General features: G+C 38.6%; 1 protein-coding gene across 1 annotated transcript in view; it reads right to left on the minus strand.

The window, feature by feature from the left end:
* Positions 1-15024: 15024 nt before the first annotated feature.
* Positions 15025-20487, minus strand: part of PDLIM5 (PDZ and LIM domain 5) — a 239437-nt gene continuing 233974 nt past the window's right edge. Inside the window, exons 17-18 of the mRNA XM_052641597.1 lie at positions 17080-17195; positions 15025-15114 (exon numbers count right to left, since the gene is read on the minus strand). Of these exons, the coding sequence (XP_052497557.1) occupies positions 15025-15114; positions 17080-17195 (206 nt within the window). The remainder of the gene's footprint in view (positions 15115-17079; positions 17196-20487) is intronic.

Here is a 20487-nt window from a genome sequence, read left to right on the forward strand (position 1 = left end):
CAGCTTTTGGAGGGAAGACACTTGTGTGTGCTAAATACCCAGTAAGTGCTAGGTGCTCCAATATATGTTTGTTCCATAAACACATGTGTGACAGGGTGGAGGAGGCATCAATGTATATAGACCATATTAAACTCCCCTGCAAGAATGTTTTCTGGGATGAAATTTCATATTTTGCTCTTGCTGCTGCTGCTAAGTCACTTCAGTCGTGTCAGACTCTGTGCGACCCCATAGACGGCAGCCCATCAGGCTCTGCCGTCCCTGGGATTCTCCAGGCAAGAACACTGGAGTGGGCTGCCATTTCCTTCTCCAATGCATGAAAGTGAAAAGTGAAAGTGAAGTCACTCAGTCATGCCTGACTCTTAGGGACCCCATGGACTGCAGCCTACCAGGCTCCGTAATTTTGCTCTTAGAGCTGATAAAATCACGACTTCATAGAAATGATGGTTCTACTCATTTCAAGACTGAAAACATATGCAAGAGACTTGGGTAACAAAATGGACCAAGGATCAATACAAGTTCTTTCAAGAACCCAGGGCCAAGAGCATTCCTCATGACATGTATCTGCATCTTTTCACTCTGACCATACAGATCACATTGGAGAAGGAAATGGCAACCCACTCCAATGTTCTTGCCTGGAGACTCCCAGGGACAGAGGAGCCTGTTGGGCTGCCGTCTATGGGGTCGCAGAGAGTCGGACATGACTGACGCGACTTAGCAGCAGCATACAGATCACATACCACCTTTCTTTTAATTGCCACGGAAACAATGTAGTAACACTGTTGTTACTAATACAGGGAAACCACGTGCACAGTTATTCTAGTTAATAGTATCTGTGCTTTTTGTAAGTTTTATAATCTTCACTTGCTCTTACACTTTATATTTATAAGAAAACATGTATGTTATCTTCTTGCTCCGTACAATGTTGCATGGAATTAGAAGAAATGTTATTTTGCTGTCTCCCAGGAGAACTTCTGGTTCTTAAAATTGCTTCTGAGTCCTCTGAAATGGAGGGAAATAAAAAATCAGGCCAAATATCACTGTACTCGAAAAAACCAAGAGAAGAGTCATTTTCCAGAGGGTGGACAGAGAGAGAGAGAGACGCACACTGAGATGGGGAGGGAGAAATGGGAAATTAAAAGAGGATGACCCTGATGGAAGAGGGAAGAAATACTGTGCTCTCTTGCCTCCAAACTAACCTAAAGGTATTCTGGAATCTCAATTACTCCACTGAGAACAGCATTCAGGCTGGCCTCTGGCCAAGTGGGTTTAGTGGGAAAAGTATTAACGCCTGCAAGGTGGTCCCACAGCAAGGTCCCTGAGGACAGAGGTTCCAGTATAGCTGGGGAAAAGCTGGAGGAACAGGCTGATTCCAGCACCGTGGCGTCTGCTGCTAAGTGACAAGGCACTATATCATATAACAAACTGCAGCTTTAGAATGGGAGATGGTGAAGGAATGATTGAAACCCACGTGTCCCACAGATGGACGAAAAATGAGTGAGCAGGGCTGTCCTGGAAGAACATAATCTACATACCAGAACAGGCAGGGGTTTGTTTAGGTCTAAGCCATGGCAACAAATTCTAGCTTTGCAGCCCCCAGAGCAGCTGTACCGAGGGGCCTTGGGCCAGGCCGGCAATGGCCATCCCAGACTCCCTCCTCTGGGCTCTGTTGTATTATATCTTCAAACAGCACCTAAGTGTTAAACCTTCAGTTCATTTGCACAGCACAGCTAAGAAAACAGAGCAACTCCCAGACCTCCCTGAGCGGCTGCAGACAATCTTTTCTCCGCACCCCCCACCCCCAGACCAAGTAGTTTTCAATAGTTTGAAAATTTAAAAAAAACTAACAACAACAAACAATGCTGGTTGTTAGTTTAGGAGAGAGGGAAGCACTGAAGACATGAATCATGATTAAAAACAAACTACTCTTTAGAAGTCAAAGTCATTGCAGATAATGTCAATGGATGTGTATCAACCAGAGCAAATCCGCAATCCTCACAGGTCCTTGAATGTTTCAACAGAAGAAATTTAGGCGACTTTCTGGTTAACTGACTTAACAAACCCTGTTCCTGAAAACATGAGGAGCCCAGAGTTTCTTTGGTGGTTTTGTGAATTAAAAGTATCTTTTACTAAAAAAAAAGAAAAAGAAAGAAAGAAAGAAAAACTAAGAAATTAACGTGTGAAACGCTTACCTGTGGGCTATTCTATATGTAAGCTTCTGAAGTTGGTTCAGAGGAGCTACTAAAACAATAAAAATGTAGGAGCCACTGACCTAGTTAATTCTTATAGAGAAGGACGGTCTAGTCAGGATTTGGACTCAGGCCAATTTCCAGCATCAGAGAGAGTAATCAACTAAACCAAACACCCAAACGCATTACACCTGGCTCCCTGCGTGCTCATTTATTACCAATTGCCGCACCCCAGTCCCTCACCTTCTCATGAAGTTTATCTTTAAAGGTTAGGAAAATTAACACTCCCGATATGGAATGATGGGAGAAACCTCTACCATTTGAGATTTAATTTAACTCCTCACTTACTCGCCAGGCTGCACACTCACTGGGGCATTAAAGTGTTCTGTTTCGGCCAAAAGCCAGGTCTGCGTAGGATCTGCCGTCTCCGCCCTGCTTTCCACAAGTGCCGTAAAATCCTGCGAAGAAAAAAGGGTAAAAGAAACTTGCAGGATTCCCAGAGTAGGGCATACTTTCCTAACATATCTAATTTTCAGAAACTGAAGTGGGTGTCTGGGGTCTTAGACACAAGAGAAAGGAAAAAAAAAAAAAACAAAACCGCTGGTTTCTACCTGTATTCTCTTAAGGTCCCTCACCTTCAAAGAGGTCCAAGTGCGAGAACACCTCCTTCAAGAGTGGTCTGCGGGCCAGCAATACCGTCAGAGCCGCTCAGAAATGCGAGGTTATTGACTCCATCCCAGTCTTACCCAATCAGAATCTCTGAGGGCGGGCTCAGGCACAAGGTCCTCGGGGCATTTGCATATTAACGCGAGAAGCGTGGGTCCGAGATTTAGAACAGGTGCTACTCATAGACTGGTCTTCAGGTGGTGAGAATCAGCTTCACCTGGAACTTGGCAGAAATAAAGATATTCACCAGCTCCAGACCTGAGTCAGAAACTCCAGGAGTCAGACCCTCCAGAAGATTCTAATATGCACAGAATTTTGAGAACCGCTGGTTTAAAATGTGAAGGCAAGCATGACTAAGGGTTCAGTTCAGTTCAGTTGCTCAGTCGTGTCCGACTCTTTGCAACCCCATGGACTGCAGCAGGCCAGGCCTCCCTGTTCATCACCAACTCCCAGAGTTTACTCAAACTCATGTCCATTGAGTCAGTGATGCCATCCAACCATCTCATCCTCTATTGTCCCCTTCTCCTGCCTTCAATCTTTCCCCAAATCAGGGTCTTTTCAAATGAGTCAGTTCGAAGAGTCTGATGGCCAAAGTATTGGAGTTTCAACTTCAACATCAGCCCTTCCAATGAATATTCAGGACTGATTTCCTTTAGGATGGACTGGTTGGATCTCCTTGCAGTCCAAGGGACTCTCAAGAGTCTTCTCCAACACCACAGTTCAAAAGCATCAGTTCTTCCGCGCTCAGCTTTCTTTATAGTCCAACTCTCACATCCACACACGAGTACTGGAAAAACCATAGCCTGGCTAGATGGATCTTTGTTGGCAAAGTAATGTCTCTGCTTTTTAATATCCTGTTTAGGTTGGTCATAACTTTTCTTCCAAGGAGTAAGAAGAGACGTTTGATTTCATGACTAAGGGTATGCACCCAAAAAAAGAAAAAAGATGAGCCAGTATTTCCCAAATTGTATTATGTAGGATACATAAAAGTGTTTTTAAGTAAAAGTGTTCATGGTCAAATATATTTAAGTAAAACATAGTTTAAACTATTAATTCTTTTTCTTTTTCACAGCAAGATGTTTAAATGTGCATTGTGAGTCTCTGAGATAGTTGATGGCAAGTTTCAAACCTATTTGAGAACACTTGAGATTTAAGCTATAGTGGTCCATCCAGATATTACAAAATACATCTCATTTTCTGGACAAAGGACTAAAAATGTGAATTTGTAGTTTGAGTAATATCGATTACTGTTTCCTCGAAAAAAAGACTGGATTGTAGCTCTGGTATTTTCACATGTACTATCCCATATGTGTCTCAACAACTCTCCAAGACATTGGAGAATAATCATTCTCCAAGATATAGGACACACTAGTAGGGAAAAAATAAAGCATCAGTTCAGTTCAGTTCATTTCAGTAGCTCAGTCGTGTCTGACTCTTTGCGACCCCATGAACTGCAGCACACCAGGCCCCCCTGTCCATCACCGACTCCCAGAGTTTACCCAAACTCACGTCCATCAAGTCGGTGATGCCATCCAGCCATCTCATCCTCTGTCGTCCCCTTCTCCTCCTGCCCCCAATCCCTCCCAGTGTCAGAGTCTTTTCTAATGAGTCAACTCTTCGCATGAGGTGGCCAAAGTACTGGAGTTTCAGCTTTAGCATCATTCCTTCCAAGGAAATCCCAGGGCTGATCTCCTTCAGAATGGACTGGTTGGATCTCCTTGCAGTCCAAGGGACTCTCAAGAGTCTTCTCCAACACCACAGTTCAAAAGCATCAATTCTTTGGCACTCAGCTTTCTTCACAGTCCAACACTCACATCCATACATGACTACTGGAAAAACCACAGCCTTGACTAGATGGACCTTTGTTGGCAAAGTAATGTCTCTGCTTTTCAACATGCTATCTAGGTTGGTCATAACTTTCCTTCCAAGCAGTAAGCGTCTTTTAATTTCATGGCTGCAATCACCATCTGCAGTGATTTTGGAGCCCCCCAAAATAAAGTCTGACACTGTTTCCGCTGTTTCCCTATCTGTTTCCCATGAAGTGATGGGACCAGATGCCATGATCTTCGTTTTCTGAATGTTGAGCTTTAAGCCAACTTTTCACTCTTCTCTTATAGACGCAACCAAATTCTATAGCTTTTCCAAGATCAGTGGTTCCTCAGTGGAGGGAACACCAGTTTAAAAAGCTGTTCTGCTGGCCAGTTGCCCAGAGCGCCCATCCATGAAAAGTTCTGAACATCACTGGAAACATTGTGAGGGGGAGAAAACTGTGATTTTGGGGGGTGATTTTAGGGGAGAGAACTTCATGGGGTTGAATGAGATACTTTAATAAGTAGCACAGTGTCAGGGACTGACTCCTTAGGGAGACACTGGAACAACACCAGCTAGTCCTGGCTGAGGGCTGCTTTGCTGAGCAGGGTGGGCAAGTATGGGGCAGAGTGAAGTAGATCAGAGCATCCTAGAAAGTTGATCTCTAGGGATCCTGGACCCACTCTTCTCCCTGAACAAAGTACTCAACCTTCCCTCCATATAAATATTGAATAAAATTTTAAAAAGCAATACTGTTGATTTATCCAAATTATTAGCCTGCCTGTGGCAATCCTACAAATACGTTCAATCTGTTCTGTATTTAGTCGCTCAGTCTTGTCTGACTCTTCACGATCTTATGGACTATAGCTCACCAGGCTCCTCTGTCCATGGGATTCTCCAGGCAAGAACACTGGAGTGGGTTGCCATGCCCTCCTTCGGGGGACCTTCCTGACCCAGGAATCAAACCCAGATCTCTCACATTGCAGGAGGATTCTTTATCACCTAAGCCACCAGGGAAGCCCTAAGTTCATCCCGGGGTAATCAAAGTTCAGCTCAGAGAGACTTATCAAATGCCAGCACCTCCAATATTCCTCCTAAACAAGTTCCCTCTCTTTAAACGCTCGATTCAAATATTTATGGATAACTACCCTGTTCAGTATAACTCCTTCTCTTTGACAACAGCTAAAGTTGGTCTTGATAAAAACCAAACTGTGTTCTTGCACCTATTCCACTGGTTTCTCATTACATTAGTGTGAGAATGAAATTTTATTAGTGTAAGAGTAAACTTCATGACAATCCTTTGAAGGGATTCTTTAGTCATTTTTTCCCTTCTTTTCTTATTTTCAGAACATTTTGTTACAACCAAGAACTCAAGTACTGTAATCAAGTCAGGGCTCTCATGGAAGGAGAGTCAGGTCAAATCACACAGGCTTCTGCATATAATAAATATGATCATTAGAAGTCTATAAGACACTATTTCATGAATGTTATTTTAGTTTGAACCAGTTTAAGAGCCTAAACATTTAAGACTTATGCCAGAGAAGTCCATTCACATATTTCATAACATGTCTCATTTTGTGAACAAAGGATTAACAACATGAATGTAAGAAGCAGGTGTGAGCACTCTAGATGGGTCAAAACCTTAACACCATCTAGACAAGTCTCTAATTTCTGGGTACAGTACATGGCATGCGTGAATTTTGTTTCAATATGCTTTCCATAGTGATAGCTTAGAAAGTCACATAGCCATATCCTACCCAGTCCTCCATTCCTAGAGGCAAAAGTATTTGCTGATGATTGAAAGGTCATGCAAAACAGATGTGAGGGCAGCTGGATTTTCCAGCTATGCTTCAGTGGACTTAGCAGTGGTGCCTGCCATTACCAAATAGCAGAGAGATTTTATTTCAAATGAGAATCTTAGGTAACCTTGTCGGCATAATTGGATGTATATGCAGTTTCTTACCAAGTTCTCACCTTTACCACCTTCCATTCTTTACTCATGGCCTGGAACTAACTTCATCACACTGCAAAGTTAACAATGAACTGGGTGTCAACCACTCTGACCTGTTTCCCAAGATGTTATAAATAAGTTATTACTGACCTCTGAGTGTGAAAGCAATGCAAATTGCATTTCCTATAGCCTTCTGATTTGTTTGGTATCACATTGGGTGTTTCCTCCACTTCCGACTAACATAATTTACTCTCCTTATTCCTGTGCTTCTCTGAAATGAAGCAGCACACAGAGCAGCAAATGGTGCCTTGCAGAGGGGGCTACCGCATCACAATACCCTTAAGAACAGATGGTCCAGTTGCAAACCTCCCAAATATTGACATCTGCGTGGCAGGCAACTGTATAAGTCAGATGGATATGGCTTTTAAGTTTTACACATTCTATCAAAATTAAGTAATTCGCAAAACTGTCCTTACTAATGGAATATATTGGCATTCTCCCTTGTTAGTAAGAGGAACTCTAAAGGAATGTGGATGAAATAATACATTTTCTCCCTAATCTTTAAAAATGTCTTCGTCTCTCTCTGTTGTTAGAGAATAATTTCTCTGAGTTGTCATTTTCTCATCTCTAATATGCAAATTAAAAGTACTTGATTCGCAGTTTATCCAATTATTAGAAACTTAGAGAGTATTGGTGTACCTTCATATAAGGGATAATATGCCATGCAAGTTACAATGACTATACAAATAAATGTCATTATTATAGATCCACTGGGCTTGATCTTTCATGGTTTATTGTGAAGAGGGAAATATTAATTTCTTTGCTAATAGGGAAATAATCAACTTTTTCTGTTAATATTTGATAGGGGTTTAGGTTTATACAGGAAAACGTCTATTAACTGAAATTCCATTGAACACAAACCTTAATTTAAGAATATTTTACTCGTTTAAGCCATATGCTAGTATAATAAAATTAATTCATTAAAAAACTTTTGGTTTTATCTTAGGATATGCATGCTCAGTTGCTCAGTGTCCAACTCTGCTGTACCAACTAAATCTATGAAATATTCAGAGTTGTTCAGTTGTACTGCATATTTAGATTGCAGCTCTTGAAAAAAGAGTCTGCCAATATGTTTACTTTGTAAACTGACGGTATAGTAATTATCAGAGGATTTTGACAATAAAGAAAGAAGTTAGAATATCCTGTTCTGCCTTCTGATTCGTCGAGAATAGGCACTGATGTTCTGGACAATGTAAGTTTCAATTTAGCTGAAAGTCTAGTTTTCTATCATACTCATACATGCCAATTATCAGTTTATTGATTTTTAGTTCCAAATCACCCTTCAGTACCTGCTCCGTGATAGTGCACTGGACTCTTCAAACATTTCTCCTTTCCAGTGAGCATGGCATGAAGCTGTGTCAGCTAAGGAAACTGAAGGAATCCTGAAGAAGTCAGGGGGCTTCTTTTCTGGTTTCAGGTGCTGCGTTTTGGTTTGTCTTCCTCCAGCTGCAGGGTCCACTCACTGTGTGTGGGCATCTGGTGGACTCTGCCTCAGCCGTGCACCCTCAGCACACAGTCCCTCAGTGACCTCACTTCCCTGGCCTGACCCTAGTGACCACCTTGCCACAGCCCCCTCCATTTTTTTCAGGCCTTGCCCCCACAGCAGGATTCCAACACCCTTTAACACTGCCCTACCAATCTTGGCTTCTGTATTCAGAGGGTTGTTTCCTTGTTCTGGGCAACTGATGACCAGCTCTGGCCCAGAGAACTTCTCTGCTATTGTGGGCTGCAGCCACACTTTGTTCAACAAGGTCTGACTTCCAGCCATGGAATGGGGGCCTTCTTTTAAGGTTTTCCTTCCTTGGGGCCTCTCTCTCAGTCCTAGGTTACCCTTTAGACTTCTCTTTATATTTTCAGTTATTTTCCTTTCATACCTAATAATTCCTTGCATTAAGCTTCTCCTAAGTTACTGTGTAATATTTGTCTCCTGAAGGGACCCAGTCTGATCCATCAGAACTAATCAAATACATTCCTCCCTCCAAATCTAATTTATAGTCTGAACATCTATATTATGTTGATACCTTGTTAAAGATCATCTACAACTCTCTGATTCGGGCATAAGAAAACTATAGATTCAGATTGTTGATTTGTATCTTTCCAGGCATAAGTATTGGTTTCACTTCAGTGCCTCTCATCTTTTTCATTAAATTCATTTTTATTTGAAGTATTTATAATAGTACTGGAAAAATTATCGAGCAGTAGAACAATAATTTAACAGAGCAGAATAAACGGTAAGTTTCAGCTGATAAAGCCAGAATTAATTTAACTTATATTTTAAATTTCATACTTGAAAAAACACCATGGATTCTTCTGCTTTTCATTTCAAAATACAAAAATTAATATTGGTAGAAAACTCATTGGAATTAGTTTACTTTCCTACTTACCAAGGGAACAGTTTGATATATCAGTGATACACTAGGGGGGGAAAAAGTCAAGACACCTCTGAAGATTACTACAGTCTACTAAAATGCCTTAAGCAAACAATGCTATTTTTAAGCAAGTGTGTCTACACAACTATAGTCACTATAGACTTAGAGAAAAATAAAAAACTTAAGTATATTGGAAGTAGAGAGCAAATGTGACAATTTAGAACACAAAGATGAAAACCTAATTTGGAACCCAGTTATTAAACAGAAAACTTTGTCCTCTGAAACACGGATGCATTAGAGAACAATTCATGGAGCTGGCACAGAAGTCATTTTCTTTGGGAGCTGAAGAGAAATTGACAAATTATACTCTGGGAATTCTCAACTGTGTTATTTTTCTACCTGAGGTCAGTGATCTGTGCTTTTCTCATATGGAAATGTTTTCTTCTTTTACATTAAGCAAACGTTCCGAGCTTTATTATATATGATTAACAGTTACAGACACAGGAAAAAAATTCCTTCCTGGCAAACCTTCATTTTAATAGGGCTCCCCCAGTGTTTTGCCATTAGTGCCAATCACTAAACACACCTTACTTTCCCCCAACTTTGTGTTTAAGGTGTGGAAGCCAAACTTTCTTATTAATCATTGATGCAATCTTGCCACCTACTCAGTTAGCTTCTATATCATGGACTAAGAAGTTGAGTGATATACTACTATAGACAAATAGTTGGTTCTAAATTCTATTCTTCATGAAATGAGTAGCCAAGCCAATCAGACACTTGCCACATTGAAAACACTGTCCATATCTCCTTAGTATGATTAACACACAGGCTACTTTTGACTTTGGCGGGGAAAGGTACTCTTTCACAGACTTTTGGATTTGGTGCTTCCTGAGTTAAATGCTCTCATTCATAAATACAACACAAACCTGTATCAGTCTTGGGATTTCTGTGGGGTAGCCATGTGTCCTAGTCCCTTTCCTCTTTAAAATTTTAAATGCTGCAAAGGAACCATTTTCCCTCTGAGGCTCCCACACCGGGGATGAAACCTCCTCTGCAGAATTTTGGCACCTTATTAATTAGTGGTTATGAGTGGGAGCTGCTCTCTCTCAGCAACTCCTATTCTGCCATCAGTCAAGTGTGATTCTGTAACAAATTCCCATGAAGCAAACTATTTCTGGTAATTCTCCCTAATTAACACCAGGCCCACTAATAATACATCAGGTCCTATGTGTTTCTGATATAACCAAGATCTTGTCTGAGAGGACTCAAAAAGGGAAACCGCCAACCTAAATTAAGCTTTTCTGGCAAAAAAAGATTTTATATGTAGTTCTGTAAGAAAACCTTTGATAATCTTATATGGGGGACATTTTGAGCAGAAAACACTGAACGACAGGGAGGCTTGTTCTTATTTGAGCACTGAATGGGGATTTATTGTGAACACACACTGTTGAGTCTTAAGCCTATAAATCTTGTACTGGATTACTGTTTCTTAATGAAGGAATGACAGATCTCTTATTTTGTCGGTGTATTTTAATGTGCAATGACGTGATTGATAGAAACCAAACAGCAGCTATTAAAATGTCACATGCAGACTTGATGCTCTTATAAGTTTGGCTTCTGCAGTTTAATATACTGTGAGCAAATAGACTTGAATTTGTCTTTTATTTCCAATAGACAGCCTGCAACAGAAACATTCTTCTCAACTTTATACAGTTGGAAAAAAATCTTAAAGCAATAAACAAACAAGGAATAGGTAAGCCTACCTAGTTACAGAAAAGTTAGTTAATGAGATCAGGATGAGTTAAGAATGAAGTCATGTACCCTCGTCAATGAAAGGCATGAAAATGCACATGACTGATGTTGTTTGAATATATGACACAATATAATGTTTGATATGACAGGGTATTCCAATAAATGATTTCAACAATAAATTTAAAGCGTTTAAAAATTATTTGGCTGTGTCGGTTCTTAGTGCAGCGTGTGGGACCTATGCTGCGTCGTGTGCAATCTTTTGTCGTGGGGCATGGACTCTCCAGTCGTGGCACATGGACTACAGAATGTGTGGGCTTCAGCAGTTGTGGCACGTGGACCTACCTGTGTCACACCGGCTCTGGCGGTTGCAGCATGTGGGCTCGCCTGTTGTGGCACGTGGACTCCAAAGTGTGCGGGCTCAGCTGCTGTTGCAGGCTTAGCTGCTCGGCAGCTTGTGGGATTTTAGTTCCCCAACCAGGGAGTAAACCCATGTCTCCTGCATTGCAAGGCGAATTCTTAACCACTGGACCACCAAGGAAGTCCCAACAACAAGTATTTTTTTAAAAGAAAGACAATAGAGCTTACTTATCTATTCATACCATTTATTGTGTACATGCTACATGCAAAGCATAAATATGGATTAAAATAAAATAATTGTGACAATATTTTCAAATATATTATGTTTCTGGGACATTCTGATAGGCAAATACCATAAAGGAGGAATGCTCCTGAGAATCAGCCTATCCTCTGAATATTATTTTTTCCCTTGATGACTTAATAGAAACCTCTTGTCCCCCCCAAAAAAAACCAAGACAACTTGTTTGTATCACTGCAGCCATTTATTTATTATGTGCACATTAAGGTTTATATATTGATTATATTTCTCATGTGGTTTTTAACGAGAAAATGTATCCAAAAGCAAAATAGCACAGACATATACAAACTGAAAAATGCAGAGAAACAGAAGATAGAGACTAATACATCCAGTAAATGATATATTGAGAATCCAAACCCATAACCTTAAAACATCTGGGGGTTGAAGGAGGACAAACTGAAGACACATCAAATTGTGTGAAATGATTCAGTGTGTTTTCCCTTCCCTTAAGTCTGAAAAGCCTCTCCTTTCAATAGCAATAACTAAACCCCAAATATTACCAAAATGTTAACATAACTCTAGATTCACACTTGAACAGGGAAGAGTATTTTCTATAGTAGTAGTCCTTGAAAATGGTACCATGAATACCGTTTTTGTTATAATCATTTTTAAACATAATGCTGTTTTGAAGATTTAAACTCTAATTTCTACTTGTCTTTTGCACAGTGACCAATGATCAGGTTTTAATTTTAGTTGCTAACTGTAACTTGAATCAATAGGAAATACGAATGCTACAAGCACATGTAGGGGGCATTATTTTTAGACAGCTACTTCAGTGAGCAACATTTTGTCCTTATAGACATGCTGTGCATTTAGAAACTGGGAAACCAAGTAGGGGATGTTTTAGAATCATATACTGTGATTTTAATCTGTATTATTCTAAGCACAACATTCCAAAATATACATCGAGAGAGACTAAAAGTAATGCTCTACAATAAGGAGGTAACAATTCAAAAATGCTACTGACATGGAATATTTATAATCAGAAAAATAAATATTCTGGGAGCTCACTAGAAGAATAAAGTGCTCTGCCAGTTATTAAAAGATTAATGCTAGTGTATTAAATATGGCATTCCCCACTATAAAATACAGAGATTCTTCTGGGTTATAGTCAGTATTTATCTCACAGGATTAACTGTTTTAAGAATAGACAAAAGAAGGCTTTGCCATAGAAGCAAAGGACAAAAGACAAAGCCAAAGGCCAAAGACAAATGACGTTAGGAAGTGACATTATCCTTTTAGGGATAAAATTTAGAGAAATGCAACATTATGCTCCATGAATAACATGCAGAAAGAAAAGTGTAATAAAAGCAAAATCCTTAATATAACTTTATAAGAAATCCAGATCAAATAAAATTCTTTGAACAAAATACCCAAATGCCATTCCAATGCCACTGACTTATCAAATACTCTCTTGGCATATAATCTGTAAAGTGAACTCACTCAGTCGTGTCTGACTCTTAGTGACCCCATGGGCTGTAGCCTGCCAGGCCCCTATGTCCATGGGGTTTTCCAGGGAAGAATACAGGAGTGGGTTGCCATTTCCTTCTCCAGGCGATCTTCCGGACCTAGGGATACGAGTTTAGGGATGCGAGTCTCCCGCACTGCAGGCAGACTCTTTACCATGTAAAAGCAAAACTGAAAAACAACAAAAAAATCTCTATCACACTAAAACAAAACCACCAACGTATTTTATGTCATGTAAAGCAAAGGACTGACACTAAGATACGTGACAATGCAGCGTGTCTTCTATGGGTGGTTTCAGCAGCAATGGGAAATATGGCACGATTCAGTTCCAGCTTTTAAAACACAACAGAATAAACTCCCTGCGTCCCTACAAGATGCAGGGCAAGGGGACAGTTCTGGGTTGCCACTGGTGAAGCATTCAGTTTGCTACTTTGCGCCACACTTCTCATTCTTTTTATTCCCAGTTTATTCTTTTTATTTTATCCCAGTTTATTCTTTTTATTCCCACTTAATTACTATCTGCATATAATGTAAGTCTGCTAGACCATGAATTAGCAGCTTTCAGGACAGACACCTTGAACAGTTATTAGGGAGGTTAAACAAATACTGTAGCCTAATACCCTGCTCTCTAACAAACATGCACACAATGAAAGTGAAGTCTCAAGTGATGGATGAGTCGGGCAGGGGGTGGGGCTCAGTCTCGACTATAAAAGCACCCTTCCCCAAACAAATCCAAGTGATAACTTAGTGTGATCATGGGCTTTTGTCCATTCTGGAAACAAACAAAAAAACTATCAAACGCCATAATCTCTTCTCACTGGGCAAATATCAACAGGATTCATGCTCTTACCACAATTATTTCTATCTTTACGTGGTATCTACATAATTTTTTTCCCTAAAATGAAGAAAACAAAGAACAAGCTGGTCTGAGTAATTAATCATGTTCCTCTCTATACTATCAAACCTCTGTGAACAAAAGCTTTCCAAACTTCATGATTACTTTTAGAAGTGGTTCATTTATTATTGAAAAAGAACTACTAAAAGAAAAAAAAAATCTAAATTTCTATCATATCCCCAAACCAATATTTTATTTTTCTAATGTAGAACTGAACAAAAAAAAATTATTCTGCAAAGAGAACTTTCAAACCTTCATCAGTCAATAGTATAACATGAACTGATCAAATTGACTCACTGTCTAAAAAGGGGGAATTTTAAAAAAAATTTCTGATCCAATCTTTTGATTTACCATCACTCCCAACCACATTCTTTTCTATTTATTCTCTTTAAAGAGAGAGACAACTTTCAGAGTCCAAAGTTATTCAACAAGCTCTTTACCTCAGCTTAAGGGAAGGGAAAAAAAATAGTTTGACTGACATAGGTGGTGAAACATACACAATTAATAGAAAATGGTCATATTCTAATAATAGGCAAAAAATTGAAATTTATAAGCTATGTGGTAGCTTTTTGGGGGTGGAGGGAAATCAGACAAAAATATAACATCTCCTATTGACAAGACATGTTTTGATCAAAATTTCATTGGCCTTTCCTATTGGAATGATCAACTGTAAAGACAACAACAACAAAAAAATACAGTTTAAAAAACCTGACACCTACTATTGATAAAATTCTCTGTTTAAACTCCTATTTACTGTTTTAAAGATAAATGCTTTTTTTTTTTTTTTAAGAATAACACAATGTTTCATTTAAGTGTAAGGCATTTCATTGTCTTTTTATAGATTTACTCAAAACTACCTAACATGGAAAGTTTAGTTATTTCAGCATAGAAGTTGAAGGTTTTTATTCTAAAATTTAATTCTTCACTAATTTATTCTAAGATGAATTTAATAGTCAACCAGGAAATTGATTTTTATAAAAGTTACTTTATGGGCAGAAAATACAGGGAAAAAAGCAATAACACCAAACTGTTTCTTTACTTTATGAAGCCAAATATTTCCTCAGAGACTTGGTTTTCAAAGCTTGGAATTTATCCCCTGAGGGCCACTATTATTTTTCAAAACTTCATATAAATATTAAATCTAAAAATTAATTGGTAATTTAAAATTTCCTCTTTCTCTTCAAATTTCTTCTCTTCCCCTGGACAGTTGACTTTTAAAAATTCACAGAATGAGCATGTTTCTTGCAAAGTGGCTTGTCCTTCTTAGAGAAAAAGGTCTGACCTTCCAAACTTTCACAACATACCTGAAAAAGAAGCATTATTTGAGAGAATGTCATTATCTTGTCAACTATGCCTAAAAAGGGGAAAATGATTCTTCACCCACTGGATAGTATGACAAAACACTTCAGTTGGTTGTGTCAGACCTCCTAACATTTCACGATTACTATAACATTCCATGTCATCTTTCAAATGCATGAAGAATGACTTTTCTCTGGAATGCATTTTAGTTTATTTAAACTTATTGATCATTATTTTTCTTAATTGGGAATGAATATTTGGCCATAGTGAAAAAATTAACACATAAAGCGGTCACATTAAACATAATTTCTATTCTCAAATTCTAATCAATGTTTTAAACCTGCCTCCTGTTGTAGAGACCCAAGGCATTAAGGAAAACAAACCAAAAAAATCCAACACAGGTGCTTTGCCACACACATATCTAGGCCCCTAAGTATACAAGCACAGAAAACCCAAGTGTGCTATGCTTTGTCACTTCAATCATGTCTGATTCTTTGCAAACCCATGGACTGTAGCCCGCCGGGCTCCTTGTCCATGGGGATTCTCCAAGCAAGAATACTGGGGTGGGTTTCCATTTCCTTCTCCAGGGCATTTTCCCAACCCAGGGATCGAACCCAGGTCTCCTGCATTGCAGGCGGATTCTTTACTGTCTGAACCACCAGAGAATACCTGAGAGTTCTTTTAAATTCATTTCTTTGTCTCTTTTCTTGTTTGTTTCTTATTAAGAAAACTGTAGTCCAGATCTGGCTGCTGGATGTTATACTGTCAGTTAGCTATTCACATTTATGTCTTCTTATCTTTCCCACTGTCTTTGCTAATTTTAATGCTCCTGAGTGGGCTTCCCAGGTGGCTCGGTGGTAAAGAATCCGCCTGCTAATGCAGGAGATGCGGATTTGATCCCTGAATCCGAAATATCCCCTGGAGAAGGAAATGGCAACCCACTCCAGTATTGTTGCCTGGAAAATCCCACGGACAAAGGAGCCTGGCGAGTTACAGTCCATGGGGTTGCAAAGAGTCAGACATGCCTGAGTGACTAAAAACAACAACAATGCTCCTGAGCAGATCTTCCAGAGAACAGGGGAGGCAAATCTGCTAAAATCACTGCTTTTTACAGATTTTATGACGTCTAAGATCATGACGTCTGGATCTGAACTGAACTGAAGAGACGGATGAAGTAAACAAGACAGGGTTCAATACTAACGTTTAGGGAAATTATGTGACTTCAATTAACTAGTCATTTCCCCCTTCATACAATGTTATTAAAAACTATTAAAAATATTAAATATAATTTTAAAAAAGTCAACCATCTGAATAGAGTACCTTTATTAAATATTTACTTCTAAATTAAAAAAATATATATCTTAGGTTAAAGTTAACGCTGAATCAATATTTATCAATAAAAATAAAACCAAAAATACTATAATATGAAATGAGACAGGTAAATATATTACTACAAGTTTATTTTAGTCTCAAAAAGAAAAGAATATTCATAGACTATTGCTAAGGAAGGAAATGGATCAACATATAGTTTACTTCCAGTTATTGAGTCACTAACAGATATTAATGAAAGTTTACTTCTATTTTAAGAACTACCTGTTTTCATAAATTACTAAAGACACTCCAATAAAACATAGTTTAAAAAATGTAAAATAATCTTACTGTTTTTAAGAAATTCAAATCTTCTCCTTATAAACAAAAATATATTAAGAATATTTTTCTAAAGGCTTGTAAGAATTAAAGATTTTAAAATTAAAAAAATAAAATAAAAAATAAAGGCTTAAGCACCTTTTTTTGTGCCAAATAATTTTGAAAAGTACCAAAAATTTTAATGAACCTGACTTTCAAAACCACTGTAAAACATTTCTAGGTTTGAGAGACTGATAGCTAGAAAAACCGTTATATCCATTTAGTGCTCAGGCTAGAACTGGCCATACTGTGCTCCTCTGAATGGGAAACAGGAGTTTACTTACTGAGCATACAAAACAAGTGTCATGCCAGGTATACCCCAGAGCTTCCAGGAACATGTCGCCAGCTTCTATGGGAAATTCACATCCACGGCATATAGTACCAAAGAGGGCATAATAATCTGTATTGGGGTAGGGGTGGGGCAGACGTAATTGAAACATGACAAAGATGTAGAATGAGAGCTTTCAGAGAGCAGCAACAAAATGAGAATTAAATGAGATGATAAAGATATATACAAAAATGTTCAAATGGCATAACACCTGACCTGAGCATTATGTGTAATTTATTTCAGTTTACCCTTAGAAAACATTATATATACAACTTAACATTCTTTATTATATTTTTCCATATGTTACTTCTCAGTTCTGTCCCACTTATTAAAGGCCCAAAAGTATATGAAGATCACTGTTCTCTGATAAGTTATCAATAAGCATATTGTTTCAATATAATAAATGAGAAGGTCCAATAACTAGAAACAATAAGACTAATGAACATAAATCATGAAAAACGTAAGAAAAAACCTTCTTTCCTGCAAAATTTCACAGCAAATCTACTTGGTAAGGAAGAAAAAAAAGTCACAGGAAACCTTCATGAATAAATGCTGTGACTGAGTTCCTAGCTGGATTGTATCACAACAATATTAGCCATTTTTTTCTTCTGCTATATTTTCCTTCCCATTTTACGACTTCATGCTAAAATTCCTTATCCAGAGAACACCTCTTACTTGACACAGTTATAAAGTTTTAATGTCTTCCTTCTGGAGAAAGCAGTTTTGACAAGATGTTTATCATTACTAAATTAGAACTTATTGGGAATTTTCTTTTATGCAGCTACCCTTACTATGTGTTTTCTTTTTTTTTCTCTTTGCAAAGGGAATTTTTTTTACTCTACTTTATTTTACTTTACAATACTGTATTGGTTTTGCCATACATCAACATGAATCTGCCACGGGTGTACACGTGTTCCCAATCCTAAACCCCCCTCCCACCTCCCTTCCCATACCATCTCTCTGGGTCATCCCAGTGCACCAGCCCCAAGCATCCTGTATCCCGCATCGAACCTAGACTGGTGATTCGTTTCTTATATGATATTATACATGTTTCAATGCCATTCTCCCAAATCATCACACCCTCTCCCTCTCCCACAGAGTGCAAAAGACTGTTCTATACATCTGTGTCTCTTTTGCTGTCTCGCATACAGAGTTATTGTTACCATCTTTATAAATTCCATATATATGTGTTAGTATACTGTATTGGTATTTTTCTTTCTGGCTTACTTTACTCTGTATAATCAGGTCCAGTTTCACCCACCTCATTAGAACTGATTCAAATGTATTCTTTTTAATGGCTGAGTAATACTCCATTGTGTATATGTACCACAGCTTTCTTATCCATTCATTTGCTGATGGACATCTAGGTTGCTTCCATGTCCTGGCTATTGTAAACAGTGCTGCAATGAACACTGGGGTACACGTGTCTCTTTCAATTCTGGTTTCCTTGGTGTGTATGCCCAGCAGTGGGATTGCTGGGTCATAAGGCAGTTCTATTTCCAGTTTTTTAAGGAATCTCCACATTGTTCTCCATCGTGGCTGTACTAGTTTGCATTCCCACCAACAGTATAAGAGGGTTCCCTTTCTCTACACCCTCACCAGCCTTTATTGCTTGTAGACTTCTGGATCGCAGCCATTCTGACTGGTGTGAAATGGTACCTCATTGTGGTTTGGATTTGCATTTCTCTGATAATGAGTGATGTTGAGCATCTTTCATGTGTTTGTTAGCCATCTGTATGTCTTCTTTGGAGAAATGTCTGTTTAGTTCTTTGGCCCATTTTTTGATTGGGTCGTTTATTTTTCTGGAATTGAGCTGCAGGAGTTGCTTGTATATTTTTGAGATTAGCTGTTTGTCATTTGCTTCATTTGCTATTATTTTCTCCCATTCTGAAGGCTGTCTTTTCACCTTGCTTATCGTTTCCTTTGTTGTGCAGAAGTTTTTAATTTTAATTAGATCCCATTTGTTTATTTTTGGTTTATTTTTTCATTTCTTTTTTCTTTTATTTTTACTTTATTTTACTTTACAATACTGTATGGTTTTGCCATACATTGACATGAATCCCCATGGGTGTACATGCGTTCCCAAACATGAACCCCCCTCCCACCTCCCTCCCCATAACATCTCTCTGGGTCATCACTGTGCACCAGCCCCAAGCATGCTGTATCCTGTGTCGGACATAGACTGGCGATTCGATTCTTACATGATAGTATACATGTTACAATTCCATTCTCCCAAATCATCCCACCCTCTCCCTCTCCCTCAGAGTCCAAAAGTCCGTTATACACATCTGTGTCTTTTTTGCTGTTTTTGCATACAGGGTCGTCATTGCCATCTTTCTAAATTCCATATATATGTGTTAGTATACTGCATTGGTGTTTTTCTTTCTGGCTTACTTCACTCTGTTTCATCCATCTCATCAGAACTGATTCAAATGTATTCTTCTTAACGGCTGAGTAATACTCCATTGTGTATATGTACCATAGCTTTCTTATCCATTCATCTGCTGATGGACATCTAGGTTGTTTCCATGTCCTGGCTATTATAAACAGTGCTGCGATGAACATTGGGGTACATGTGTCTTTTTCAATTCTGGTTTCTTCGGTGTGTATGCCCAGCAGTGGGATTGCTGGGTCATAAGGTAGTTCTATTTGCAATTTTTAAAGGAATCTCCACACTGTTCTCCAAAGTGGCTGTACTAGTTTGCATTCCCACCAACAGTGTAGGAGGGTTAATTTTCTCCACACCCTCTCCAGCATTTATTGCTTGCAGATTTTTGGATCGCAGCCATTCTGACTGGTGTGAAGTGGTACCTCATTGTGGTTTTGATTTGCATTTCTCTAATAATGAGTGATGTTGAGCATCTTTTCATGTGTTTGTTAGCCATCCATATGTCTTCTTTGGAGAAATGTCTATTCAGTTCTTTGGCCCATTTTTTGATTGGGTCGTTTACTTTTCTGGAATTGAGCTGCATAAGTTGCTTGTATATTTTTGAGATTAGTTGTTTGTCAGTTGCTTCATTTGCTATTATTTTCTCCCATTCAGAAGGCTGTCTTTTCACCTTGCTTATAGTTTCCTTTGTTGTGTAGAAGCTTTTAATTTTAATTAGATCCCATTTGTTTATTTTTGCTTTTATTTCCAGAATTCTGGGAGGTGGATCATAGAGGATCCTGCTCTGATTTATGTCGGAGAGTGTTTTGCCTATGTTCTCCTCTAGGAGTTTTATAGTTTCTGGTCTTACATTTAGATCTTTAATCCATTTTGAGTTTATTTTTGTGTGCGGTGTTAAAAAGTGATCTAGTTTCATTCTTTTACAAGTGGTTGACCAGTTTTCCCAGCACCACTTGTTAAAGAGATTGTCTTTAC

The sequence above is a fragment of the Budorcas taxicolor genome, chromosome 6 (genome assembly GCF_023091745.1).
Source record: "Budorcas taxicolor isolate Tak-1 chromosome 6, Takin1.1, whole genome shotgun sequence".
In the NCBI taxonomy this organism is placed as follows: Eukaryota; Metazoa; Chordata; class Mammalia; order Artiodactyla; family Bovidae; genus Budorcas; species Budorcas taxicolor.